We start from the raw sequence: 11,758 nt of genomic DNA, 5'->3' as shown, positions 1-11,758 counted from the left end.
TGTAAACATACAGTTTGTCCAAAAAAATGTGAGAATGTTGCCTCTGATTTCAAACAAGTTGTATATGTTCATAGCATACAAAAGCCACAGCATATTACATATCACTGTCAAGGTTATTAAGTGCTCTATCTGAAAACACGTTCGATTCTTTTAAATTATCTCCCTTAGGCTTTACCAGACAAAATAGATCGTAACACTAAAATGTCAGCACATTTCCCGGAAAATGTCAGTTAAAAAGGTTTTAATTTAAAAGCACAAACAGAAATACATTCTCTGCAATTGTTGGTTTCTACTCGACCACTGAGCCGAACAAAACATAATCAATAGATAAATTTAACGCGAAACATTCTTTACTTCAGGTGGAGTGACTAACGTTTTTGAAGCCCCGATATCTCAAACTGTTATTGTCACACTGAGAACAGGGAAGACTATAGATACAGCTATACTATTCCATTGTGTAAGTAGAAAAAACGGTATTCCTTTATTTCAAACCAAAAACATCTTTATGCTCTTAATTTTACAGTTATTACAAGCGTAATACTAATTCTCGATAATTAGAAGACAAAATGTATATCCACTGTCATGAGCCAAGATAATGAAATGTTTGCATAGTGTCTCTTTTAATAAACAAGTATCTTTTATTCTGAACAAAGTAAATGTTCTAGTTTGCACACAGAGTCTACGAAGTCAAGTTTGTTTGTTTGTTCGTTCATGGGCTGAAACTCCCACGGCTTTTACGTGTATGACCGTTTTTACCCCGCCATTTAGACAGCCATACGCCGCTTTCGGAGGAAGCATGCTGGGTATTTTCGTGTTTCTATAACCCACCGAACTCTGACATGGATTACAGGATCTTTTTCGTGCGCACTTGGTCTTGTGCTTGCGTGTACACACGGGGGTGTTCGGACACCGAGGAGAGTCTGCACACAAAGTTGACTGAGAAATAAATCTCTCGCCGAACGTGGGGACGAACTCACGCTGACAGCGGCCAACTTGATACAAATCCAGCGCGCTACTGACTGAGCTACATCCCCGCCCGAAGTCAAGTGATTATTGTATAATGTGTTGGTCCTCACTGACCTGCATCGCACAGTGGAGGCTGGAGGCCAAGGGGACAGCTGGAGCAGTGCCCTGTCACCTTGTCACACACCTCACCGTTACTGCAGTTACCACACCTCATGTCACACCCACTGCCCCAGGAGTCGTTTCTGCAACCTGTATCATAACCAATGTTTTCTTGTTATGAAGTTGTAAGTTCAACATCATTATAACACTAAGGCCGGCGACGTGATGGGTACAATATCATTCTTTAAACTGGTATACAGTAATGCTGATATTATTTGATCAAATACAGAAGTCATAACAACCTGGCAGACTATATTGTTGTTGATCTTGTTCAAATGGTTGGCCGGGTTGACTGACAGTTACTTAGCTCTCCTTTATATCAACTCAACTCAACTCAACTCAACTCAAATTTTATTGGCTTCAATTTTCACATAGAAGAATTTGTCTTGCGCTTGGGATTAAGACATAGGCAGAAAGTAAGAGTATAACATATAAAAACAGCATTCATATCACATTTCATGTATCACGCACAGTAGTCACTAGTATAGGCCTAGGCCTACAGATATCACATTGTCCCTGTATCACACATGCAATTAAATAGTATCACATTTTCCACGTATCACACACAATATATACATTACATAACATACAGCAAGTTTCCATCTCCCGCCCCCCCCCCTCCCACACATGCATATCCTCGCACGTGCGTCGACTCCATACAAATGACATCATCAGTCCATTAACTAAAGTGCACAATGACTAGTAGAGGGTACATGATACACAATACGTGCTCAACTAGACCTGCTAACTAAAATAATAACAGAGACAGAAACAAAAACTGGGCACAACATTTACACGTGTGTGACCTACTTTACATCAAGTGCCTGTGATCTATAAATAACAATGATTGCGTTTAAAATAAAACATGAATAATGCCGATGTTTGCTAACAATGAATACATAAAAACTAAGATAAGAATGTATGTGCTTTCATAATATGATTATTTTATAAAACACAGTGGGGAAATTGGAAGATAATTTTTATACGAAACTGCGCACATTGAGTCGAGCTCTTAGTGCTTCACATAGCCATGACCCACCATCACATTTTGGGGGGGGGGGATTTACCACTAGTTTTTCTGGAAAGCCCATTTAGTATGAAGACTCATGGCACTTGTTTGCCATCTGAGCTCCTGCATTTTCTTTAGTTATGCCCTTATATGTAACCCTGCCCCCAAGGTGCTATTGAAAAATGGGGGTAGGTCTCATCTGAAGCCCTTTTCACGACCTAAAACTGGCCTATATAAACAAAAATGATACCAATGGAAAGGAAATTGATGCACTGATATTGTTACATTACATTACATTATAATTCTGGCAGCAAAATTTGTTACTTCCGGTTTTTATCACCATCTTAACCAATATTTCGGAGAAAAAAATGAAGCATCAACCGTTCCCCGTGGGGTCGTCCAAGGATGCAATATGATTGTATCAATAATGTGTACTCTACTCTTTTTTTGGATTTGCATGTGATTAGGAACAATGCTATATTTGTTTGTTTGTTTGTTTGTTTGCTTAACGCCCAGCCGACCACGAAGGGCCATATCAGGGCGGTGCTGCTTTGACTTATAACGTGTTCCACACACAAGACAGAAGTCGCAGCACAGGCTTCATGTCTCACCCAGTCACATTATTCTGACACCGGACCAACAAGTCCTAGCACTAACCCCATAATGCCAGACGCCAGGCGGAGCAGCTACTAGATTGCCAATTTTAAAGTCTTAGGTATGACCCGGCCGGGGTTCGAACCCACGACCTCCCGATCACGGGGCGGACGCCTTACCACTAGGCCAACCGTGCCGGTACAATGCTATATGCAGTTTTGCAAAAAATACACATCATTAAAGTTCTGAGTTGCAATGATTGGTCAGCAGTTTCAGACCATCTGTTGCTGAAAAACAAGTAGGACAGCAATGTACAGAAGTCACACAAATACTGGTCCAGTTCCATCAAAACATCCGCTAGTAGTGCTAACCCATTCACTGATCAGTCCAGATGCTGATCATCCTCACTACGAGCTGCTGAGGATGTCGACCAGTTCAACTGGCAAGATGTCTGATGCACACCACTCAATCTCCAGAGCCCCTCCCTCTCCAGCCTTCCACCCTCTGCGAATAGGACCTGGCATTCAGGAATGAGCACATGAGGTGGAAAACCTGAAGGCGGACCACCAATTGTTGAAGCGTTGATCTTGCCAAACAATCATGTATGCTTTCTTTGCCACTGCCAAGTCGAACGTGACCAAGGTCTACTTCTTTGGTTGCGCACTGTGACAGATGAAGAATGTGCTGAACTGTCGCGTTGTCAGTGACTGGATGGAGGACTGGAGGCATGTAGTCAACAACGGACTGCTCTTGTATGGCTTGCACTTCTCTCCCAGTTAGTGATATCCATCCTGCCCATCCTGGAATGTGCTGGTCATCCGCACACTTACGCCGAGCAAGGATCCAGAGAAAGTCAGAGAGTGAAGCGTGAGTCACAACTTCTGGCACAGAAATAGTTGTGTCCACCAAGGTGAGCTTAGGCTCCACTTTCTGCTTTGCATAGCAAGGAGGGAGATCTTCAGGGCTGAACTCAACACTGTCACGACTTTGCTCAGGACGCGCATCTCCTGTATGTGGGACTGATTCAGAGACCTCCTGAATGACAATGCCGTGTGCGGGATGTGTTGTACCAGATCCCGAAACTGTTTCTTCCTGCAAGTCAAAATTATCCCAACAGAAGTGGGTCACAACATTGTTCTCTGGACGAATGGTAGTTGGCAGCAGGCTGCTGTTTTGCATGATCTGGTGACACACGGCAGTTTCCATCTGCAGTACGCCTCCGTGGGATATACAGTGCCCGAAACGATTCAGCATGCTGAGCAACTCTGCACTTCCTGTCAGATGTCTGACTGCTGTTGCGAGTACAATGTGTTTGGGCATTTTCCACTCGTTGTTCGATACGGCATAGCAGATGTCCTGAGCTATTGACAGCCCGATCCTCTCCTTTCTGTCTGAGGTTTCTTTTCGCCCAGAAAGCATGACCTTCAAGAAATTCAGCAGGACTGGAGGTGGCAGGATCTTCTGGGATGTAATGAATGAGACTGGTGGTGGCCAGGGACATTCTTCTGCTGAACAGTATACCTGGATGATCAAACGCCTCGAGGATATGGGCCACCTCTTCTAGTCTCCTCTCATCAGATGTTGCCGCCTCAAAGGCTTGTTCAACAGCCTGCCCAACTGGCAACTCTGAGGAATAGACAAGCTCACTCCGAAAATTTGGCCTCCAAAATTTCAGACTCTCACCAAAATGGCCCACAATTTTTGAGTCACTTGAGAAAAAGTGACTCTATGTAATCGGTCAGTGTTAGTCTGTCCGGCCGGCCGTCCGTAGACACCACCTTAACGTTGGACTTTTCTCGGAAACTATCAAAGCGATCGGGCTCATATTTTGTTTAGTCGTGACCTCCAATGACCTCTACACTTTAACGATGGTTTCGTTGACCTTTGACCTTTTTCAAGGTCACAGGTCAGCGTCAAAGGAAAAATTAGACATTTTATATCTTTGACAAAGTTCATCGGATGTGATTGAAACTTTGTAGGATTATTCTTTACATCAAAGTATTTACATCTGTAGCCTTTTACGAACGTTATCAGAAAAACAAGGGAGATAACTAGCCTTTTCTGTTCGGCAACACACAACTTAACGTTGGGCTTTTCTCGGAAACTATAAAAGTGACCGGGCTCAAATTTTATGTGAACGTGACTCATTGTGTTGTGAATAGCAATTTCTTCCTGTCCATCTGATGCCTCATATAATATTCAGAACTGCGAAAGTGACTCGATCGAGCGTTTGCTCTTCTTGTCTTCTTCAGGCGATGAGTTTGGAAATCAGGGTTGTAAAAGTCAGGGTGTTTGTCCTGCATATAGGTGCAGTATCTCTCCCGCAGCATGGTCATACGTTCAACGTGGTGCCTGTTGATGATTGCATCTTCAATGTAGTTGCAGATGTACTGAAAAGCATCTGAGCATGCCTTCATATGTTCTTTGGAAGTTGCCTCTCGCTGTTCATGCCTCTTACGACTGCGCACAAGATCACGTCGGCATGACTCATGGAAGTATGCTTTTCTTGCCAAGAGATCCACCTGCACTCGTGCCATTAGTTCAACATCTTGTTTCTCACTTGCTGCCGCCTTGATAGCCTCCTCGGCAGACTTTGATTCACATCTCACAAGTTTCTCAAGATGTGCCTTGCCACAGGGCCGGACTAGGCAAAGAGGAGGTTTTTTTTGCCAGTGGTGGTCCAGGGGGATGTTCCTCTGCCCCTTGTGGGGGTCAGGGGCTTCGCCCCCTGAAGCTGAAGGGTAGGTCATATTCTGAGATAGGAAAATCGTCGCTCCTTGCATGAAACGGCATAAAATAAACAATAATATATTGTTGTTAAATAAGTGAGGTACATGTTTAGGCTGGGGGGGGGGGGGGGGGTTGGCTTCACTGCTGGGTCAAACCTGACCTCAGGGCAGTGGATGATACACACCTTTTGTGCAGTTTCTGTCCGTCTTGGCTTTTTCTTGCGCTTGAAAGATACTGGTCGTTCGTCACTCATTCTGATGTATTATATCTTCAGTGCATCAGACGAAAGAAGAATGATCTACAACAAAAATCTCCTGCGAGTTGAAGAGAGGTGCTGTGTTGAGGGGGAAGTTCCTACTGCTCATCAGGGGACAAAATACTATATTACCAAAACGTAATACAAGTATGATGATGAGTTTAGATTTTCTATTAAAAAAACAGAAAAACATCCCCATCCTTAGAAATCAAAGTGCAGAGCCGACTCGATAAAGATGTATCTGCGGCTATGCAAATCCACATCACAATAAAATGTCATAATTATGCTGAAAATGTTTATCATAATAATAATAACTTACAGCTTCCACATTGAAACAAAACCAAATGATTATTGATATTATTATGGATTTTGTGATGCTAATTCTAGCCCTGCCCCGAGAGGTCAAACATAGGGCCCAAAGAGGGAACATTTGCTTACCGGAAGCGAATGTTAAAAACACAATAAATGAAACAAATGAAACAAAAAAACTCACTATATGACAACACTGATATACTGCCTTACTGACAATATAATAACATTATAAATTAAATCATTTGTGTGGCTGTTGTGAGCTTCTGACTAACCCTACCCCCAAAAGTTAAATATAGGGTGCAAAGAAGGAAAGTCCGCCTATAAAGTGTGATATATCTGAAAAAAATGCAGGAGCTCAGATGGCAAACAAGTGGACTTTGACTTCTGGCATGAAATCCTTCCAGGAAATCCAAGTGAGAAATCCCCCCCCAAAAATGTGACCTTTCACTATGGCTATGTGACGCTATATCTGTAGCGTGTGTGTTCGGAGGCAGAAGACACACATGGCTGTGGATATTAATTGTTGTGAGATTCGATGGATTAAAAAGGATATCAAACCGATTCCTTCATAAGCGTATAACTGGAAGCAGTTGGCTATCAGGGTAATAAAATACGTAATGATGCATCAGATTCCCTCAGACTTGGGTCCCGTCTGGTGATCAGTGACCCGGAACGAACGCAAGAAAAAGAGGAAATGGCTGTAGCAGCCAACAATTTTATGCGTTGAGTTTCATAGGCAAAGGCACCCGAAATTGATCTTGGCATAAGGATTTCGAAAGAGGATTTGTGTGTACCTTTGTGGTGTATTTTGTGCAAAAAAATACTAACGTCAAAATTCGTAAGAAAGCTGACACTTTGATTTTATTTTTATTCAAGTGCATTTTCTTTAACATTACGCGGGGTAAAAACGCTTTTTCTTTTCTTCTTCTGATGCCCGTGCAGCTAGCTCGCACGCTGAGAGTAACTCGGAAGTCACAGTTCCCTTTATTGGTCTGACACAATCGAGCACTCAGTCTAACCTTCGTGGTTGAAAACGACGTTAAACACCAAATAAAGAAAGAAAGAAAGAGCACTCAGTCACATTTTGCCTCCGCTATCTTTCACACCTTGGTGCTACCAGCCTACCTCCTTGAAAATTTTCTCAGTTAATTCTCGGTTTGATATGTGTCAGGGATGTGATCAAGAAGTGTTTGATATCGAAAGTATGTTGTTATTGTTTGTGGTTTTTTATTGTAAAACCATTTCGTTGTATAGTTTGATAAGAGCAAGCGAACGATAAGGTTAAAACAACATAACCCCCAACCCGTCACCTGCTCTGCCTATTCACTAGTTTAGTCCATTTTTCTTCAGGACCCTGCGAGGTTTTTATGTTGTGTATAATAAAACGCATCCTGCATTATTTGCAACATTTATCTCTTATTGCTCGAATGGTGTCTCCTAGCTCTCTGCATGTTTGTTTTTCTTACACTTTGAGATATGCCTTGTTAATGACATTACAAAAATAACTTTCTTCACCTGGAGACTGTAATTGTAAATCACCGTAGACTCGCCCAGAATTACACTTAGGATAGTTGCATCCTTAAACTAAAGACCCACCCAAAATCTACTGCCTAGCCGCTCAGTTCATACAGTGCAGTGAGAATTTACTGCAGAATCATTATCGAAACCAATACTTATTTTAAACTGCGTGTTTAAAGACACAGTAAGCCTCCCGTAAACCATCACAGATACTGTCAGGCTTTCCATTTGAACGCTCACCAAACGAGAACATCTTAGGTGCCCTACGTAAAGAGCCAGCAATGTTTAAAGAATTAATTTTGCAGATTGTCTCAGAGACAATCGGACCGTGGTGCGTTTTGGCGCTAGACCTAACTTTTAAAATCTAAATAATAAATTGACAGCTTGTTACACAAACATTCTTAAATCATAAAAGAATTATTTTTTTCATCAAGACAAGATCAGTACAATTTGAAGTTTTGAAAGTTTGGAAAAAGAAAAGCCCGGAAGCAGGGTCACGCAAGGTCGTGGTTATCGTAGCAGACGACGGTTTATGCCTATCGCCAGTTCCTCTGAACAGTCAAACGCCATCGCTAGAGTTCTAGTTTGCACACAGAGTCTACGAAGTCAAGTGATTATTGTATCATGTGTTGGTCCTCACTGACCTGTATCGCACAGTGGAGGCTGGAGGCCAAGGGGACAGCTGGAGCAGTGCCCTGTCACCTTGTCACACACCTCACCCTTACTGCAGTTACCACACCTCATGTCACACCCACTTCCCCAGGAGTCGTTTCTGCAACCTGTATCATAACCAATGTTTTCTTGTTATGAAGTTGTAAGTTCAACATCATTGAAATACTACGGCGACGTGATGGGTACAATATCATTCTTTAAACTGGTATACAGTAATGCTGATATTATTTGATCAAATACAGAAGTCATATATAACAACCTGGCAGATATTGTTGTTGCTCTTGTTCAAATTGTTGGCCGGGTTGACTGACAGTTACTTAGCTCTCCTTTATATCAAACCGATTCCTTCATAAGCGTATAACTGGAAGCAGTTGGCTATCAGGGTAATAAAATACGTAATGATGCATCAGATTCCCTCAGACTTGGGTCCCGTCTGGTCATCAGTGACCCGGAACGAACCCAAGAAAAAGAGGAAAAGGCTGTAGCAGCCAACAACTTTATGCGTTGAGTTTCATAGGCAAAGGCACCCGAAATTGATCTTGGCATAAGGATTTCGAAAGAGGATTTGTGTGTACCTTTGTGGTGTATTTTGTGCAAAAAAATACTAACGTCAAAATTCGTAAGAAAGCTGACACTTTGATTTTATTTTTATTCAAGTGCCTTTTCTTTAACATTACGCGGGGTAAAAACGCTTTTTTTTCTTCTTCTGATGCCCGTGCAGGCTCGCACGCTGAGAGTAACTCGGAAGTCACAGTTCCCTTTATTGGTCTGACACAATCGAGCATTCAGTCACATTTTGACTCCGCTATCTTTCACACCTTGGTGCTACCAGCCTACCTCCTTGAAAATTTTCTCAGTTAATTCTCGGTTTGATATGTGTCAGGGATGTGATCAAGAAGTGTTTGATATCGAAAGTATGTTGTTATTGTTTGTGGTTTTGTATTGTAAAACAATTCCGTTGGGAAGTTTGATAAGAGCAAGCGAACGATAAAGTTATAAAACAATGTAATCCCCCGTCCCATCCCCTGCTCTGCCTCTTTACTAGTTCAGTCCATTTTTCTCCAGCCCCCTGCCAGGTTTTTATGTTGTATATAATACAACGCATCCTGCACTATTTGCAACATTTACCTGTTGTTGTCCGCATTGTGTCTCCTAGCTCTCTGCATGTTTGTTTTTCTTCTTTAGCTTTGTGATATGCCTTGTAAATGACATTAAAAAAATACCAATCTTTATGTGTAGACTATATTATAAATCACCGTAGACTCGCCCAGAATTACACTTTGGATACTTGCATCTTCTAACTAAAGACACACCCACAATCTACTGCCTAGCCGCTCAGTAAATAAAGTGAGAATTTAATGCAGAATCATTATCAAAACCAATACTTATTTTTAACTGCGTGTTTAAGTCATTTAAAAAGGCCAACGCTACACAGGTACATATTTGGTATGCATGAAGTGGAAGGATATGTTCTTATCACAAATACAAGCCAAGATAGATCAATGGTGATTTACAGGGGAACAGATGAATTTCATCGGAATTTAAACATACTTAGCACTTGTACTTCACAGATGTTGATTGTTATGTCGCCTCCAGAAATTCCTGTGGTATTCTTGGACACTTTGACGATCCGTCCACGGAGAACACCGCTTCCACAAGTGACATTTGTTTTTCTGTCAGGTACTGTGTCAAACCGGTAGCATTCCTTTTCATCCACGTAGATGGCACAACCTTTCATTCTATCAATTTCTGAAATACAAACATAGACGTAGTCACCCGTGGCACAAAGCAGTCTCTTTCACATAGAAGAGGTAACGCTATGACGCGCCGTTTGATGCTTTCTTTACTTAAGTCGAGTTTTGGGGAAACCTGCCTGAAGTGCACATAATCAGGGTTTGTGTGTAAAGCACTCTGGTTCGCTGATTTCATGCACTTTGTTTTGTACTCCGACTTCGAGATCGCGCATGCTTAGATGGAAGTTTGCTTGCGAACCACTTTTGAACAGGGGTGACGTTGCAAAAGCGTTCCACTGAACGCAATATTCTGTTGGTAGCATCAACTACGAACTGTGGCCCCGGTAAATTGGCCCTTTCGATCCTGTTCATTTTGCAGCTCTTATTTCCTCTTTCTCTTTCGTGTGCACCGGTGATCTCTCACATATCACTACACGCACATGCGCAATGAAACATACTTTAAGCCAATAAGAAAGCCTGACACATAATATGTTGGAGAAACTCTCCTGAACTGGACTTCAGGCGTGTTTTTTTCAGAAACTTCATTTCAGTAAAGTTTCTATACTGTACTTCAGTTGAGTTTTCCCGCGCCGTTTGATGCTAACTCTACTGAAGTAGAGTTTCTACCCCAAAACTCGGCTTAATATAAGTAAAGAAAGCATCACACAGCGCGTCATATAACGCTTTTGTGGTAGCTTCTGGGGTTGTGCGCGCGAGCTTGCGTATGTGTAAGTGTGTGCATGGGTGTGTGTGCTTTTGATTTTCCCCAGGACAACTTTTCATAACAAAACCTTAATGCACTCTTGCTACAGTTAAAGCCTAGTGCATAGTTCTATCAAGCACACGTGTGGGTTTGGGGGGTCGAAAGGCGGGGAGGGGGAAGCTGGATGTAACAGCCCGTCTCGGGACGGATGGCTATCCGATCTTTGGCTAAGATTCTTATTGGAGCTTAGAAAACCAAGTCTCCCATTTTACAACTATTATTATGAAAGTGGGTGGGTCCGTAGCTTCGTTTGTGACGCACTGACTTTCTACCATGTTCGTCACTGTTAGCGCGGGCTCGAGAACAGGTACGGCGGCAAATGTTCTGTATTTTTCAGAGCCAATGTTCAGAACTTACAGAATCGTACCATTTTCGTGTGCATATGCATGCACTAAGACCGATGCCCATGTTTAAAGATCTCACTTTGTAAGTGAAAGTCTAGGGTAACTTTTAAAAACACAGACACCTAAAAAACACACACAATAGGTTCTAACCAAACTTGCGCTTAACATCAATGATAAACAGCCAACATTGTAAGAAGAGTATCGGTGAGTCTCTGTTCAATATTATCTGGACACCATGTTTCTCGGTAACCCCGTAATCGTGTTTCCAGTCCTGTCGTGACGTTTTAATCCACCTCCTCGCTCTTTTTGTCTCTCTGTCTCTGTCTATCTCTGTCTCTCTCTCGCTCTCTAAACGAGCTTGCCACGGAAATAATAATTATGTGAGGGCAGACACAGAATTAGAATTCAAATGCTTCCCGGTGAGATCGAACTGTTTATTTTGATGTTCGCTGATGACATTGCACTGCTATCATCGTCCATAGTGGGTTTGCAAAACCAACTGAACATCTTATATATTAACGTTTCAAGGTGTCTCGGGTTAAGGCTAAACATGAATAAAACCAAAGTCGTTGTTTTTCGAAACGGTGGTCATTTAGCCAAAAGTGAGAAATGGTTCTACGGAAACACGCAAGTATCAAGTGCTAGCTCCTACAAGTATCTCGGTCTGACATTCACAACCCAAGCCCGTTTGAATCTCTCTTT

General features: G+C 42.2%; 1 protein-coding gene across 4 annotated transcripts in view; it reads right to left on the bottom strand.

The window, feature by feature from the left end:
• Positions 1-9,969, bottom strand: part of LOC138964183 (receptor-type tyrosine-protein phosphatase mu-like) — a 315,123-nt gene extending 305,154 nt beyond the window's left edge. For 3 of the 4 annotated variants that reach the window (XM_070336071.1, XM_070336072.1, XM_070336075.1), the window contains exons 1-3: positions 9,768-9,969; positions 8,189-8,323; positions 1,081-1,215 (exon numbers count right to left, since the gene is read on the bottom strand). In XM_070336071.1, coding sequence (XP_070192172.1) covers positions 1,081-1,215; positions 8,189-8,323; positions 9,768-9,954 — 457 coding nt within the window. In that variant the 5' untranslated portion in view covers positions 9,955-9,969. The remainder of the gene's footprint in view (positions 1-1,080; positions 1,216-8,188; positions 8,324-9,767) is intronic. The other variant, XM_070336074.1, reaches the window with a different exon arrangement.
• Between the last annotated feature and the right edge of the window lie 1,789 nt (positions 9,970-11,758).

Source organism: Littorina saxatilis, linkage group LG4, assembly GCF_037325665.1.
Source record: "Littorina saxatilis isolate snail1 linkage group LG4, US_GU_Lsax_2.0, whole genome shotgun sequence".
Taxonomy (NCBI): domain Eukaryota; kingdom Metazoa; phylum Mollusca; class Gastropoda; order Littorinimorpha; family Littorinidae; genus Littorina; species Littorina saxatilis.
Note: the sequence above shows the minus strand (reverse complement) of the source record. Positions and strands in the feature narration are given on the sequence as shown.